At 34.0% G+C, this 17,969-nt stretch overlaps 1 protein-coding gene across 1 annotated transcript in view; it reads right to left on the reverse strand.

The window, feature by feature from the left end:
* Positions 1-17,969, reverse strand: part of LOC136826017 (nephrin-like) — a 588,861-nt gene that overhangs the window by 67,256 nt on the left and 503,636 nt on the right. The window contains exons 14-15 of the mRNA XM_067082876.1: positions 4,143-4,245; positions 128-270 (exon numbers count right to left, since the gene is read on the reverse strand). Coding sequence (XP_066938977.1) covers positions 128-270; positions 4,143-4,245 — 246 coding nt within the window. The remainder of the gene's footprint in view (positions 1-127; positions 271-4,142; positions 4,246-17,969) is intronic.

Genomic DNA, 17,969 nt, shown 5'->3' on the forward strand with positions numbered 1-17,969 from the left:
AGAACGGGGATGGGGGTGGGGGGGCGGTGAAGGAAAAGGTGCGTGTTAAGGGTAGTGGGGTTCGGGGAGGGGCCTAGAGAGAAGGAGCTTTCAAGACCCGAGAATTCTCTTCGCAGCGAACACTCACATAAAACGTTGAGGAGAATGGAAGCATCAAGCGAGCCCTTGGTGTTGAAGGCAGTCACCGAGTAGTTTCCAGCCCGGGCCCTGGACACACGCCCCAGTTGCAGCTCGCCCCCATTGCTCTTGAGCGTTTCGTCACCCCTACGTCATATATATCTGAAGGAGACGAGAGAGAGAGAGAGAGACAAATTAAAAATCAGGGCACACACACACACACAAACACACAGGAGGGTCGGACTCCTGTGGAAACAATTCTTTCACTTTGTCTTTGGGAATGTCGTGAGATTATTGTAAGCTGTGAAGAGCTGGAAAAGCTTCACTGACCCAAAATATGTATGCTTGTGAGTATACTATATATTCATACATACACATATATATATATATATATATATATATATATATATATATATATATATATATATATATATATATATATATATATATATTATATGTTTTGCATTTGCATGGATAATAATCTGCGTTTTCCTTCAGGAAAAATTTCACATTCTCATGAAATCACTTAATGCTTTTATTCTCTCTCCCTACCTGCTTCTGACTCCCAAAGCCCCATTCTGGAATTTTATACTCCCATCTATATTCCCTCAACTGTTGTGCCTTTAACCGTTCCCATCTGTCATCCATTTTCTCCCTAAATCCTCAATTTACTTCCCCCCCTTATCAGTCAATTATCTTAATTATTCTTACAACTTTATTTTCGTCATTCCCTCTCCACCCCGAGCTTCTATCCACACTCATTTTTACCTAAAAATAATATTATTATCAGTTTCTTCTCAACCTAATATCCTTCAACCTATTCCTCTTTCTACTCTGCACTAGTATATTTATGTATATTTATGTAAATAATATGCGCTAATCTAAATGGTAACATTTGCTTGAGTGGTTAAAAATTCATGCCACAAAATCATATTTAAAATTTTGCGCTGGAAATGTACCAAGTTCCCCTTCTCTCTCTCTCTCTCTCTCTCTCTCTCTCTCTCTCTCTCTCTCTCTCTCTCTCTCTCTCTCTCTATTTATTCTCCTCACATTCTGCTTAACGAATCATTCATTCACCTCCTTTACAATTAAATAATTATTTCCCCATTATAATAAGATTAATATAACAAAAAATACGTACCGTATTTTTCTCGGCGTAAAATGAACTACATGAAGGCGTATACGGTTAAAGCTGAATGTGGTAGATATATATATATATATATATATATATATATATATATATATATATATATATATATATATATATATATATATATATATATATATATTATATACACACACTTTTCGCCGTATCACAAGAGTCCACTGAACTGAATCCTAAACAATGTCATGTAATCGGATTAACCTCGGGATTATTTCGTATTAAGAGAGAGAATATCTCTCTTTTATTTTTGCTAGTGGGGATTACTTTATACCTTATTTCTTTTTTATTTAAATATTTCGGCGAGTCGCGACGATATTTTCTATCTCTTGCGTTGTAGAGTTTTCGTGAAGGTTGGTGAGGTCATTTGTAGTTCATTGGTGCGTTTTTTTTTATTTGATCGTATGTATGTGTAGTAATATCTTTTTAAAATGGCTGATATTACAGTTAAAAGGACCTGTTTAAAATGTGAATGAAATTAATTTTTTATTCTCATCACTGTTTATATATATATATATATATATATATATATATATATATATATATACATATATATACATACATACATATATATATATAATATATGTATAACATCTGTATATATATATACGAATATATATATAAATATATACATATATATATATATATACATACATGTATATATATATATATAAACAGTGATAATAATAAAATTAATTTATATGTATTCATATACATACATAAACTGTATATAAGTATGTATAAATCCGAATATTTAACATATATGTATGCATATCAGTATATATACATATTAAAAAAAAATAAAAATTATTTCATTCACATTCTAAACACACGATAATATAAAAAAACGATCAAATAAAAAAAATGAAAATGAACCACAAATGACATCACCCACCTTCACGAAAACTAGACCATCACAAGAGACTGACAATACCGTCACGACTCGCCGAAATATTTAAATAAAAAAGAAATAAGATATAAAGTAATCCCCACTAACCGCCCCCCCCAGAAAAAGAGAGAGAGACATTCTCCCTCTTAATACGAAATAATCCCGAGGTTAATCCGATTACATGACATTGTTTCGGATTCGGTTCAGTCGACTCCTGTGATACGACGAAAAGTATAATATATTATCTCCACCACATTCCAGATTTAGCCGTATAAGGCTTCGTGTACCTCGTTTTACCCGGACAAAAATACGGTACGTATTTTTTATTATATTAATCTTATTATAATGGGACGTTAATTATTTAATTGTAAAGGAGGTGAATGTGTGTGTGTGTGTGTGTGTGTGTGTGTGTGTGTGTGAGAGAGAGAGAGAGAGAGAGAGAGAGAGAGAGAGAGAGAGAGAGAGAGAGAGAGAGAGAGAGAATTTGGTACGTGTCCTGTGTAAAATTTTAAATATGATTTTGTCAAATGAATTTTTAACCACTCAAACTAATGTTACGATTTATATTAGTGCACAATATTCTACAATGAATTCTATCATGAAAATTATATATATATATATATATTTTTTATATATATATATATATATATATATATATATATATATATATATATATATATATACATATATATATGTGTGTGTGTGTGTGTGTACATATAAAATCTTTGGGTCTGCTCGACTATATTAAAAAAACTGCGTTTAAAATGATAATCTGAAGCCATCGCAAAAAAAATAAAAAAAAAAACGAAAATCTTGTATGAAAATGTCAAAGAATTATTGGTGGAAAATATAAAACTGATTTGTTCGGTTAGTTATCAGTGGCAAATCTCGATGCGATATTAATTAGATTAATGGTGATTTAACTCTTACATCCCTGATATTCTCCTGACAAAGTTAAGGGTTAATATTATGCCTTTTGAAGTACTGGTATGAGAGGAAAGAAATCTGAAGATGAAGATATGATTTTTGGTAACTGTTCTCCAATGGCTTAGAATCCAACTGTGTCAAAACTTAGTGAACAAAGATAATATGGTTTTAAAATATGGTGATGATGACGGTGAAACGTAATGGTTATGGTGAAGACCAAACCTTCCGTTTGATTATTCCCGGCAACAGGCAGGTAACAGATTTCTTTTGTTTTAGTGAACTGGATGGATAATGATGTTGACGTCAACGGGGGAAAATTTTAGTAACATGGAAATAAAAATAATGTACTTTCTGACGTCATATTCCCAGTTAATGACAGGTAACAAATGCCCTTACCTATTTATGTCAAATACCCTACTTAAGAAAAAAATTAAAATGAATAAATAAAAAATAAAAAAGTAAATAACTATAGAGGTTTAGCTTTCTACTCTAATCCCACCCCTCTCCCAAAATTTAAAAGGTCAGTCTTTTAAATATATTTTTAATTTACAAAAATATCAAAGCAATTGTAATGTACAACAGTTGAAGTACAATAACAATAATAACGATGAAAATAATAATAACGATACAAAGTAACAAGGTCAATCTTTCAAATCCAACCCATTTTAATTTACAAAAATAACAAAGTAAACATAATGTACTCTATTGAATCACAATAACAACACTGCCCTATAATGGAAAACTGCAGTATCTGCAAAATCTTCGAAATTAAGATATGCCATATGCCACCTATTGGCCTCCTTGAAACACTAATACAAAAGTTACAGCAGTTTCAGAACGATTCTTCAATGTTTTCCACGAGTATTTAGGGAGGTCCCAATTGCAGTACCTGTAAAATCATTAGTAAGGCAAGAGTACATCTACCATTTTCTCAGTCTCGTATTTTTGCAGTCTTCCATTTTAGGGCAGAATAATAGCAACGACAATCGTGATAACGAAGCAAGCCAACGTAACAGTGAATAGGGCCAATACTCCCACCAACCTCACCTGAGAGGGCCAGGATTAGATTTGGCAGCAGCTGTGATCACCACCTCGTCGTGCTCGAAGACGTCCAGCTTTTCTGGGGGAGGCACAATCCAAATGGGGACATCTGGAATTTGGGGGAGAAGAGGTAATGAACCAATCGAACATCTCACCGATTTTAAAACATAAAGCATATACCTTTCGTCATGGCTAAGAGAACTTGCTGTCATCAGGGTTCGACACAAATCTCACAGCTTGCGCGAGATTCATGGCTCACGTGAGTGGGGATGTTTAGTCAAATCTTGGAATATGCTCATCTCAAAGAGAAGTTTCAATAAATAATTAAATAAAGGAATGAATAAATCCCTCATTCCTGCCGGTTCGTGAGAACATGTACTGCGTGCCTGCAAGCAATTCATGAAATTGAACATTCAACGAATGATAGTTTCAATAAATAATTAAATAAAGGAATGAATAAATCCCTCATTCCTGCCGGTTCGTGAGAACATGTACTGTGTGCCTGCAAGCAATTCATGAAATTGAACGTTCAACGAATGATAGCTTTTGTGTGATGCTTTTGTGTTTACCTTAACAATAACCAAACACTGAAAAATTAAGCGATAAATAACATTAAAACTAATCAAAGAAAAACCAATTTAATAATCCCTCCATTAATGCTTAATGTCTCAGACAAAATGAAAAGAAACTACAAGAATATGAAGAGTTCGTCTTGTTGCATTAAAGAAAAAATGAAGAATAAAAAAATAAAACCTAAAACTACCCTAGATTTAGCACTGACAAAAAAAAAAACTCCTCACAAAAATGGAAGACATAATTAGAAATTAATATGCAAATGTGAACGACAAGCAATAATGCTCAGGATATCATACATTATAAATAGCTGAACAAGGACTGTCTTCAATATCGCTCCCAGAATGAGAAATGAAGAACTGAACGATTGCCCAGCAAAAGAAAAGAGTAAATGAAGTAAGTGAATTCAATAATTATTCATTACTACTCTCTGGTTATTTATACGGGTAAAAATGGCATAATTTGGGATGAAAGATTAATCATATTGAAACAGAGGAAAATTGGACAATAGCATTTTGTTTTGACATATGTGTATGTATATATATATATATATATATATATATATATATATATATATATATATATATATATATATATATATATATATATATATATATAATATATATATATACAGTATATATGTATATTCTTATTGGATTTTGATGCACTCGTGGTTTCCATTATTTTCAAAACATTTCTCTAATATCTTCTACTATTTTACCACCATCAAGGCTAAATTTCTGAGGGGCAAGAAAAATTTTTCTTGTTATATTACTATATATATATATATGTGTGTGTGTGTGTGTGTGTGTGTGTGTGTGTGTGTGTGTGCTTACATGTGTGTAAAGACAAAAAAAGAAAACAAAATTTAAAAAGGCAGCCTTAGAATACTACAGTATTTGGCATTCCTATTTCACCACTGTTCGTCAACAGATGCTCAAGGAAGCATCTGAATAAGCCATTTATTCTGGTACATGCAGAAAGCAAATGGCATTGAAAAGATATAAGTCAGGAACTACCTTGCCCAATTTGTGATGAAATGAAATCTACAAACGGACGGATTTAACACTTATTAGCCTGCCGCTGAAGTGTATTAGTGCCGTCCCACGGATCGGGTTTCCTAAATCACTTGCTTTATGACAGATTAGAGTGTAATCGCCTCAATTGAACATGGCTCCCAACGCCCACCCGAAACGTTCATGGAGTTGGTTTTATTGATGATGAATGCTCTTGAACCGTCCTCCTATGTGGAGAGGCTCCCCTGAAAAACATCGCGACCACGCTCCAACTGATGTGGTAATCAGAATCTCTCACATGCAAGCGAATTCCACGCTCTCTGATTCATAATTTCCGTCCGCTTGACCTCACATAACCTTCGCACATAAGAGAGACCCTTAAACCGCAATAAATTTTGTTGCAATTACTGAACGGTACTTGAACCAACTCCAAATGTCTTTGTGGATCAATAAAATTAATGTTTTTTGATTAGACGCGATTTCAAAAGATTTCAGAAAATGGGAGTTTTGCTTTCTTAAATTCATCTGAAAGGTTAACGATCAAGGATTCTGGGTAATTTGGTGGAAATTAGTTGCAAGTGAATCTGTCTATATTAAGGAGTTTGCCTTTAAATTAGGGAGTCAAAACAGTTTGTGATCACAAGAGCAAAGTGAACAAAAACTCAGTAACCTTGACCATGCCAAACAAATAGAGATAAATAACCAACCAAAAAATACGTACATAAATAAAGAGAAGAACGAACGAATGATGATCAAGTGAATGAATGAATGAATGAACAAACAAATGCATAAATATATAAATAAACAAATGGATGAATGAATGAATGAATAGATAAACAGATGAATGAATGAATTAAAAAACAGATAAATGAATGAATCAATAAATAAATAAACAGGTGAATGAATGAATGAATGAATAGATAAATAAATAGATAAGCTGGTGCATGAATGAATGAATAAATAAATACATATGAATGAATGAATGATTAAATGAAATAAACAGATAAATGAATGAATAAAAACTCAGATGAATAAATGAATGAACGAATGAGCGAATGAAAGAATAAATAAATAAACAGGTGAATGAATGAATTAGCGAATGAATACATAAATAAATAAACAGGTGAATGAATGAATAAATAAGTAAACAGGTGAATGAATGAATAAAATTACAAATCAATAAATAAATGAATGAATTAGCGAATGAATAAATAAATAAATAAACAGATGGATGAATTAGCGAATGAATAAATAAACAAATAAAGAGATGAATGAATGAATGAATGAATGAATGAATGAAATAATCAGCTAAACAGATGAATGAATGAATAAAAAACAGATAAATAAATGAATTAGCGAATGAATAATTAAATAAGTAAACAGGTGAATGAACGAATTAACGAATGAATACATAAATAAATAAACAAGTGAATGAATGAATGAATAAATAAATAAACCGATAAACAGGACGCCAACGACCAGAAACGATGACAAACCACCGGATAAATTGGTCAAAGATAAATTGGTTTACGTGGCGTCTCAGATTCAGCGAGAGGAAGGCGAATTGAGAATAACGCGGGACGGAGGAAAATGGGTAAAGAACAAAGCATAACAAAAAGTGGAATGAAACATATATAAAGCATAATGCTCTACAAAGGAAGATGTCTTGAAAATAGTGTCTGGAGAGTGACTGGGATTGATAGTAAAATGCAAGGAAGATTATGGATTCAGGGTAAAATTATTTTGGGTGGAATGGACTGGTTGTGGTGAGACTGAATAGAAATGAATTCAATAAAATGGACGATGATGGAACGAAGGATGGCGGAGAGAAAATAGTGTGAAACAAGATGAGATTATAAACAGACCGATCCGACATCACAATTATACGGTTGTCAACACTGTTTCTTACATAATTAATCTGTAAAGGAGTATAGAAAGAAAAAGAGAATGAAATAGACTATAAACTGACTGACCTGAAAAAAAAATGGTATCCCAATTACGTGGTAGTTGACACTGTTGATATTTGCTCATTACAGAATCAATCTATGAGTATAAACATCTTCTCAGCTGATGATATTCATACAATGCAATTGATTCAAACAGGCGAAATTATTGCTCAAGAATGACAAAACAGATTTAGGCACTTCAAAAAACTTGAAGGACAATTCTATTTATCTTCTTTATCCCGACATTGATAGATTTACCCACAATTCCTCAACACGAGATGGTAGACCTGATAGAACTTTAAGAGGTCTATGGAATAACATATGCGAAATTGAAAACGCAGTGGATGATGACTGGATTACAGTAAGTGGATCATAAAATGAAGTGTTAAGAAAGAGTGAGAACACTTGGAAAAGGATAATCAGTTACGGGCCAATCAAACACAGGTTAACGGTTTAGAAAAACTTTAAATGAAGTAAATGGAAGAATTTAGTAAGATATAGCATTATAGATAATACCTTTCCAAACGGAAAAATTTTCTTTTTATTCCTGTTTAATGTACGTTCGGGAAAATATTCAAACAAACTGATTCGGAAGTTTAGCGATACTTTTTTTCACGTTGCACTGGGATTATTTCTCTTCAGAAAGGTCATTTATTTATTTTCTCCCAGTCTTGTCATTTTGTTGCGTAAGGCAATCGCTGAAATATGCCTTAAATTCTGGTCGCTCAGACTGCTGCTTCAGTTTCAGTTTTCTGTTTCAGTTTTTGTAAAAGAAAACTCTTGAGATGGCAATTTGTCTGTCCGCCCTCAGATCTTAAAAACTACTGAGGCTAGAGGACTCCAATGATCAAACATAACACATTGCAGCCCTCTAGCCTCAGCAGTTTTTATTTTATTTAAGGTTAAAGTTACCCATGGTCGTGCGTCTGGCACCGCTATAGGTGCCAACAACACTGGGCACCACCGGCCCGTGGCTGAAAGTTTCATGGACAGCGGCTGAGTTTCATGGGCCGTGGATGAGAGTTTCATACAGCATTAAACACTTTACAGAAAACTCGATTGCCCCGAAGAAACTTCGGCACCATTTTTTACTTATTTATTTTTTTATTCTTTTTATATATTTGTTTGTCCTTCCATGAACACAGCTTATGCTCTTCGGAGGAGAATTAATCTCACGCTAATATGAAAAATAACAACAAAATTTCGAATAAAACATTGAGTTTTTTTTTTTAACGTACTTCAAAGCAAAAAATAAAAAATAAAAAAATAAATAAAAAATATTGGTTAAATCGATTTATGATAATAATAATAATAATAATAATAATAATAATAATAATAATAATAATAATAATAATAATACACAGTGGTATTTCAAAAGCTGTGGGACGCTCAGGACAGGCGCATACGAACACACAGCTTCACAGAATAGACAGATTGGATGCCTTTCACTGCGAAACTACCTGTTCTCTCCGGAATCACGTATATGCTCCCAAAAGATCTGGAATCTTTTAAAAGCCAACGACCAATTAATCAACCACATACACCCAACCTAAAAAGCTTTCGAACAAGCAACCAATTGCGTGCGTCAAGTGAACGAAAGCGTAGCATTTTGTTCCTTTCCTCAAAACAAAAGACGTAAGAAGAAATTTCATATACAGTATATATATATATATATATATATATATATATATATATATATATATATATATATATATAGGCTATATATATGTGTGTATATATATATATATTAATTATATATATATTTAAGAAAAGAACCTCATTTACAAAGGATGGTATCTACCGGAGATTATCATTCAAGATAAGTTACAAGTTTCCGAGGAAATCCTATCCTCACCCAATTCGTTGTCCCAATTCCGCTTGCTGGATTTCGTAAATCCTCTCATTAACCTCCACCTCCTTGACGAAGGAGGTAAATGAGAGGATTTACGAAAGGCAGCACACACAAAATTGGGACAACAGGGGCTTTAAATCCCTCCTCCGGATGTATATAAATACCGCGGGAACACGCGTTTGGTCATTTTACAACTACCACACGATGAGGTCAGGACGCCCTTGAAAGCTTGTAGTTTTTATCGAATAAAAATCTCCGTTTGATACCATTCTGTTTATATGAGGTCCTGTTACTAATTGTATGAATTCACATGTACATGCAAATGACAAAGTTTTATACACACACATATATACATATATATTATACATACACACATATGTATGTATATATATATATGTGTGTGTTATATATAAACATGATCATTTACACAACTATATATATTATTACATACATACCAGGACCTCATTTAAACAGGATGGTATATAACGGAGAATTTTATTAAAAAAAAAGGTATGTTGATCATCCACCCTCCAATCATCAAATATACCAAATTGCAGCCCTCTAGCCTCCTCACTAGTTTTCATTTCATTTAAGGTTAAAGTTAACCATGATCGTGAGTCTGGCACCGCTATAGGTGCCAACAACACAGGCCACCACCGAGCCGAGGCTGAATGTTTCATGGGCAGCGGCTGAGAGTTCCATAAAGAATTATACGCTGTACGGAAAACTCGACTGCGCCGAAGAAACGTCGGCGCATTTTTTACTTGTTAACTTTCGTTTACACGACTCTTTCCAATAATCAATACCACGTTAACTGCAATTTTGAAACAGATGTTCCCACTAACCGCCAAGATACAATATGCAAAGTAACGTCACTTTTAAAACTCCTCATACATTCATTTATTAGCATATTTTAATGTCAACGACGAGTTACCTCACTGCGTTGGAAATCCGAATCGGAAGGGGATAAAGGCAAGCAGTGAAAATCGCACTGCAGCTGAATTTGCAATACTCTGGAAACGTCCCTGGAATATGCATGTTAGCAGGAAGAGCAGTTTGATAAGTTATACACAAAATCATATATTACAAGATTCGTTTACATTTTGGGTACGCATATATATATATACAGTATGTATGTATATATATATATATATATATATATATATATATATATATATATATATATATATATATATATATATATATATATATATATAGAAATAACCAAAGCACAATCACGTGTGGAACAGAAATAAATTTCTGACTCACATCAGGGTCGAACCCAGGCCTCTCAATTGAAAGGCCTAGTGGGCAGCGCCCTTGCCTTTCAACTGAAAGACCTAGGTTCGATCCTGATGTGAGTCAGAAATTTATATATATATATATATATATATATATATATATATTCATAAATATAAATATATCATAAATTAACATCTCATATTTACATCCCACATCCCTCACTCAAAAAAAAAAATAAATAAATACTGCCTTTCTCCTGTACATTTTTTTATAACTTTTGCTTGTATAAATATTTTACATGTGACTCGGGGGTAAAAAGCACGAATGCTTTGAAGTGTATACGTGTTAAGAGTGAGTTTACAATTTTCTTTTTCTGAATTAACCTTGAAAGGGAGTAAAGGCGACTGCTTTGGGTGATCTTGATTCAAAATGCGAACAGATGAACGAGAAAGAAAGGTGTTGGAAAGTTGTTGGAAAGTTCTCGTGAATGTACAACGCCCTGGAAAATAAAACATGTTTTCAGAATAAGAAAGTTATTAATTATTTATTGATGCAAAGAGCTGCGGAGATGATGTAGGGTACAGTACTACACTGTACCATCTACGATCTTGGTTGTACTGGTTTCAGCGTTTCAAACTACTGTACTCACGTTTATTCTTTAAACGCCTGTTCAAGATAACAGCTACTGGGGTTTTGACAGTCAAAGAGGCATACATTATCTGCCTATTGCTACATAAGTTCAGTATACCTTAGTTTAACCAGACCACTGAGCTGATTAACAGCTCTCCTAGGGCTGGCCTGAAGAAGGATTAGACTTATTTTATACGTGGCTAAGAACCAGTTGGTTACTTAGCAACGGGACCTACAGCTTATTGTGGAATCCGAACCACATCATACCGAGAAATGAATTCCTATCACCAGAAATGAATTCCTCTAATTCTTCATTGGCCGGCCGGAGAGTCGAACGCTGGGCCAACAGCGTGCTAGCCGAGAGCTCTACCCATCCCTCCAATGAAGACCTGCCATTTCCTTGTTATATGGTTGTTAAGGGGTAGTTATAAGTATGTGGTTGACCATGCGCGTAGGATTATACTACACAACGAATAATCACAATATCATAACGATTTACTCTGAATCCATCTGTACTCTTCCATACAAAAAGAAACATATCGAAAATGAAAAATACAAATCTGCTACCAAATGCTGAAATTAAATGACCTGGCATTTGCCCGAAAGGATAAATAAAAATCACGATAGCATATACATTATATAATGGCAGTCAGCTTCACAAAGCTGTTGCACAAAGTCGAGGATAATCTTCTCTGCCTGCATCAAAGATATACTCGACTGATTGCCATCAAAAAGGGTATTTAGAGTAATGCCCGTAATGCCAGTTGAAAACTGATTTAATTACTTCCAGCTCGGATGCTTAGATTAACAAAAAACGGGATTCTGTACTCTGGAAATCTGTTTTTTTTTTTTTTTTGCTTAAGGGTTAATAAATCATTGAACCCGCGTGCTCTTTCAAAAGGACATACGGTGCTTTGTAGCTGAGCGCAACCTGATTATGTGATGACTGACTGTGTGTTAGAGAGTTAATCTAGGATAGTTTCATATATATATATATATATATATATATATATATATATATATATATATATATATACATACATATAATATATATTCAAACTAGCAACAAATACGACCGCTACTAAGAACTGCTATCAAATTCCTTCCACTAAACCACATAAGAGCAATGATAACAATAACCCAGGCTTAAAAAAAAAAAAAAAAAAAGCCAAACCCTGAGGGAACCACCCCAGCGGAACCGCCCCCGCCCCCTCCTAAAAACCGGTGAGCCGAACGGAATAGGCCCAAAGTTTTCGATCGCTTCTGTTTTCTTATGAAAATGAGATCCGAATCCCATTAGTGAGAATCAAAACACGAGATAAAAGGAAAAAGGAAAAAAAAAAGTGTTTTTGTGGTTTGCGCTTCGGAAGGCTAACTGGCGAAGATACATAGATAGATATTCTCTCTCTCTCTCTCTCTCTCTCTCTCTCTCTCTCTCTCTCTCTCTCTCTCTCTCTCTCTCGGAAGGCCAACTGGTGAAGATACATGGATAGATATCAGGTCTTTTTTTCCGATGAGATTACTCCTCTCTCTCTCTCTCTCTCTCTCTCTCTCTCTCTCTCTCTCTCTCTCTCTCTCTCTCTCTCTCTCTCTCTCTCTCTCTCTCTCGGTACAGATTTCACGTTAATTACGCAGAAAGAATCTTCGTAACTGGATTTACCAATGACAAAATACCTATGCATGTGTGTATGTTTGTATGTGTGTATGTAAGTATGTATTGTGCTGTGATAATATATTCCAACTTGCCTAAAAATATTCACTGAATTTTCGTAATTTTTTTATTTATTGCACTGTGATAATATTTTCCAACTTGCCTGAAAATAATCACTGAACTTTCGTAATTTTTAATAGTCATCTTCATTGTTTTCTGAATTAATGAGCAGTCTAGACTAGAAGAAGGGAAACAAAAGAGGTTTATAACAAAAGCAAAGATTTTCCATGAAGATATTAACGGTCATTGCTCTATAAATGACAGGTGAATCGCGGATGAACCCTTGTACAGGAAACTTCCACAAACACACACATACATACACACAAACACACATACACACACACACACACAGTGGAATTCACCTCTATCTTGACCCATTCTCACGTTTCTCAGATTTTACAGGCCAACCTCTCCAAATCTCTCTCACACTATTTGCCCCATATTTTCGAAGCATTCTCATCCTGCCCTCTAAACTTTCCTAATTTAACATTTTCCTGTTATCAGTCTATCATCAGTCTGCATTCCTTCCACATGACCAGTCCTTCTCAAAATATTCTTTCCGTGGAGATATGTTATTTTCGTATTGCGCCTGCCGGCAACTGTTTCCTCCCCTGTCAAATTCTGAATCTCTCGCCAGTTCAGTTTTGCTTAACTTTTATAACACTCGGGATGAACTTGACTTGTCTGCAGGTACCTGCAAACTATATCAATTATCCCTATTTCTTTTTCTGCAGCACATCAATGTCCAGCTGGCCTTAGTATATTAAAAAAAATCCAAACTTATAAAAGCATAAGTAGACGAAAAATACACTTCAAAAGAGTACATCACAGAATCTTTTATACTAAATAAATAAGAGACAATACTCTGTAAACCTCTGTAAACCTATTTCATGAAGATTTAAAGCTTATTCTTCATATAATGTAAAGAAAATATGATTTTTCGAAAACATAAAACGCCGAAAACGGCCTTTTACACAGTCCAGGATTGCCAGAAAGGGAACTAACTTCCCCAGAGGTGAAGGTACTTCCAGGTTCCTTCAATTTCCAGCCACCACAAAGGTTTTTCCTTGGGTTATGAATAACATGAATTCGTCTTGTTCCTCCTCTCTCTCTCTCTCTCTCTCTCTCTCTCTCTCTCTCTCTCTCTCTCTCTCTCTCTCTCTCTCTCTTCCTTTGCGAACTCTATTTTGAATCGCCAAAAAATATATAGAAAAAAAAAAACTGGAAGTTGAATGGCAAAGGGGAATACATTGAAGTGTTGACAGAGGGCCGTTTGTGCGTCAAGATTTCAGGTTGTTTGTTTGGTTGTATGTTGAATTTGTTCTCCCACCCCCCTGCATCTAACTTATTATGCCCTTACATGCGTCTGTACTGTAGTCAGTCCTAATAAATCTTAATGGATGATACTAGTAGCTTACAATTTATTTTTTTTATTTTTTACTAATAAACCTTTTCCCCTTCGGAGGGACCCCTTCGGAGGGAGACTTCAGAAAAGGTATTATCCTCTGGCCTGCTAACCTGCCACGACTCAAACAGTCGACTAACTGCTAGGTACCTTGTCTTCGTTTTCGTTTGAGGTTAACAAAGGTGCAATGGGTGGCAAGAAATGTACCCACAGGGCTCCATCTCAAGGATTTTCAATCCAGAGTGTCTTCGTGACGGGTTGTTTGTTGTACAGTATAAACATACATACATACATACACACACATATCATATATATATATATATATATATATATATATATATATATATATATATATATATATATATATATATATATATATATATATATATATATATATATATATAAATAGACAGGCTAACACAATTGCTAGGAGGCAAATTGTACAAACACAAAAACAAACCACCATTTTCTGTCTTGTTTCAGTAAGGTGATTACAGAATCTTGTACCTAATCCTTGTGCCTAAATTATCTAGCCTGTTGAATGAGGCCAAAACGGAAATACTAAATATTACAAGAAAATTAAAGTATTACAAGAAAATTATTACCGATTGCAATCAGGGGCATGCAAAACAAAATGACCACGATATTTAGCAGAAAATAAACGCTTTTGTTTATTATATACCAATATATAAGCCAAATGACAGAAAATATGATAGAAAGTATCTATATTTGGCTATGATCTCTTCTAAATCGGCGTATTTCTCAAGACATGATTAGTAGTAGGCTATCTGCTCGTGTCAAATAATAATTTTATACGTAAAAAATTTGACAAAATAATAGTCCATATTTATGCTATTGTTTTGTGAACAGTGCAACTGCATATGCAATGAACAGCGCAATCGTATATGCAATGAACAGTGCAATCGCATATGCAATGAACAGTGCAATCTTATATGCAATGCACAGTGCAATCGTATATACAATGAACAGTGCAATCGCATATGCAATGAACAGAGCAATCGTATATGCAATGAACAGCGCAATCGCATATGCAATGAACAGTGCAATCTTATATGCAATGCACAGTGGAATCGCATATGCAATGAACAGTGCAATCGCATATGCAAAGTTCTTATTAACATTTGCATAAAATGCTTTAACTATGCATCTTTTATCTTCGTCAGAAAAGCTGCTTAAAATAATTCAGAAATAGAATTTTTGAATATATTTTACTAATTCTCTTTTCTGCTCTGTCTGAGTCTGAGAGAGAGAGAGAGAGAGAGAGAGAGAGAGAGAGAGAGAGAGAGAGAGAGAGAGAGAGAGAGAGAGAGAGAGAGAGGAGTTAATCAGAACTTGATCAGGATGTATGATATAAAAAAAAGAGCGCTTTTATTACCTTAAAATTTACATTAATATTTACAACAATATTCAAAATACCTCATAAATGTATTGCTTCAGAACGCTTCCTTAAAATCAGCCCAGTTTCATGGCGGAAAACTCTATACCCTTCAGTAAACATGAAAATAGAATCTTTAAGGTCTTTCCTCTAGGATAATTCGTGGGGGTCAACACAGCTACCTGACTGGAACGATATGCTGTCATACGGACTTCGATATTGATAAGGCAAATTGGATTTGAAAGCAATATTTTATAAATAAATATATATATGTGTTTTATATGTATATATATATATATATATATATATATATATATATATATATATATATATATATATATATATATATATATATATATATATATATATATATATATATATATATATATATATGAACGTTTGTACTTGGTGTATATATTAAAAGGAATCACAAAGCCTGATCAGTTCTTTAATTCAATCACAGTATAGACAATGCCTCGTGCCTGGCATAAGCATATATAAAACTCTATAAGACATTAATCCCAGCCATAAAAAAAAGATACCTTCATAAGCTAATAACATTCTAAAGGAGGCAGACGGACAATCAAGACACACGGAAAGTCTGACAGACAAACGAAGTGACGGACCGACAGCCGACGAGAAGAGAACACGTCGGAGCCAAAGCACCTCTCCGCTTCGGCGGGGGGGCGGGGGCGCATCCCCTCTCTCTCTCTCTCTCTCTCTCTCTCTCTCTCTCTCTTTGAAGCCGAAAGGAGGAGCAGCAGGAAGCAACATTTCCTTAAATCATCTCTCTCTCTCTCTCTCTCTCTCTCTCTCTCGGGCTGTCTGTTGCATGTTTATGGATGAATCAATCCGGCGGAACCCCCTGCCAAAACCGCCGCTGTTCGCTGTTTTCCTCCGGCGGATTTATGCGACGCCACAAAAATCCGTCATGTATTGACATGAGCTTTGCCGCTTCTTCGCTAACAAGAGTTTATTTTTTATTGTCTTTTTTTTTTTTATTTTTTTTTTTTTTGTGTTGGGGGGAAGGGGGAAGAGAGGGGGGCGGTCTTCCTTCCTTGAGCTTGGGATTCTCGAAGAGGAGAAAGATTTGGTCGGGATAGCGACAAGGCCACTTTGCTTTCTGTCAATTTAATTGCCTCTATTTTTGGATTTCCAGTTCGGGGAGCGTCTTAAGCTTAATTGATACACGTACGTAGCTTCATATACAGTATATGTACACATGAAATCCAGACATGAATGATATGATTCGTAATGTTGTTATCCATTAAAGGAAGATAGGAGAGTGTAAGGTGCCCTGACTGAAAATGGCTACATATCTGATTTTAGGTATCTTTGATCACTCCCCAAGTACGTTACGGAGATTATGTTCTTTTCTATCTCTCCCAAGCATATTTCATCACATGGTTTCGTCATTCTTGGTTGGCTGTGTATCAGTATAAATACGTACACACATACATACATACATACATACATACATACATACATACATACATACATATATATATATATATATATATATATATATATATATATATATATATATATATATATATATATATATTATATATATATATATATATATATATATATATATATATATATATATATATATATATATATATATTTATATATATATATATATATATTACACACACACACACATATATATATATATATATATATATATATATATATATATATATATATATATATATATATATATATATATGGACAGACAGATGAAAGTAAAAAAAAAAAAAAAAAAAAAAAAATAAGTGAAACCCACAATGACCTAATCGTCTTATGAATCCTTACCATCTCAACCTTTCAATTTTGTCTCATATTGACTGCGTGGTAGGGGATAATGATTCTTGCTTTTTATTAATTACCTCAAAGTTACCAATCTCTCCCCAGCTTCTGTTTTGCTATAAAGTTCATTCAAACTGACGTTTTTACCGCGAGAAAGGTTCGAATCACAATTCTGTAAATGATTGCGTTTACGTAGAAATATTCTATTTTTCTTAAATAAAGCGTAATTAGTGTACTAGATAAAAATAAG

Source organism: Macrobrachium rosenbergii, chromosome 40, assembly GCF_040412425.1.
Source record: "Macrobrachium rosenbergii isolate ZJJX-2024 chromosome 40, ASM4041242v1, whole genome shotgun sequence".
Lineage (NCBI taxonomy): Eukaryota > Metazoa > Arthropoda > Malacostraca > Decapoda > Palaemonidae > Macrobrachium > Macrobrachium rosenbergii.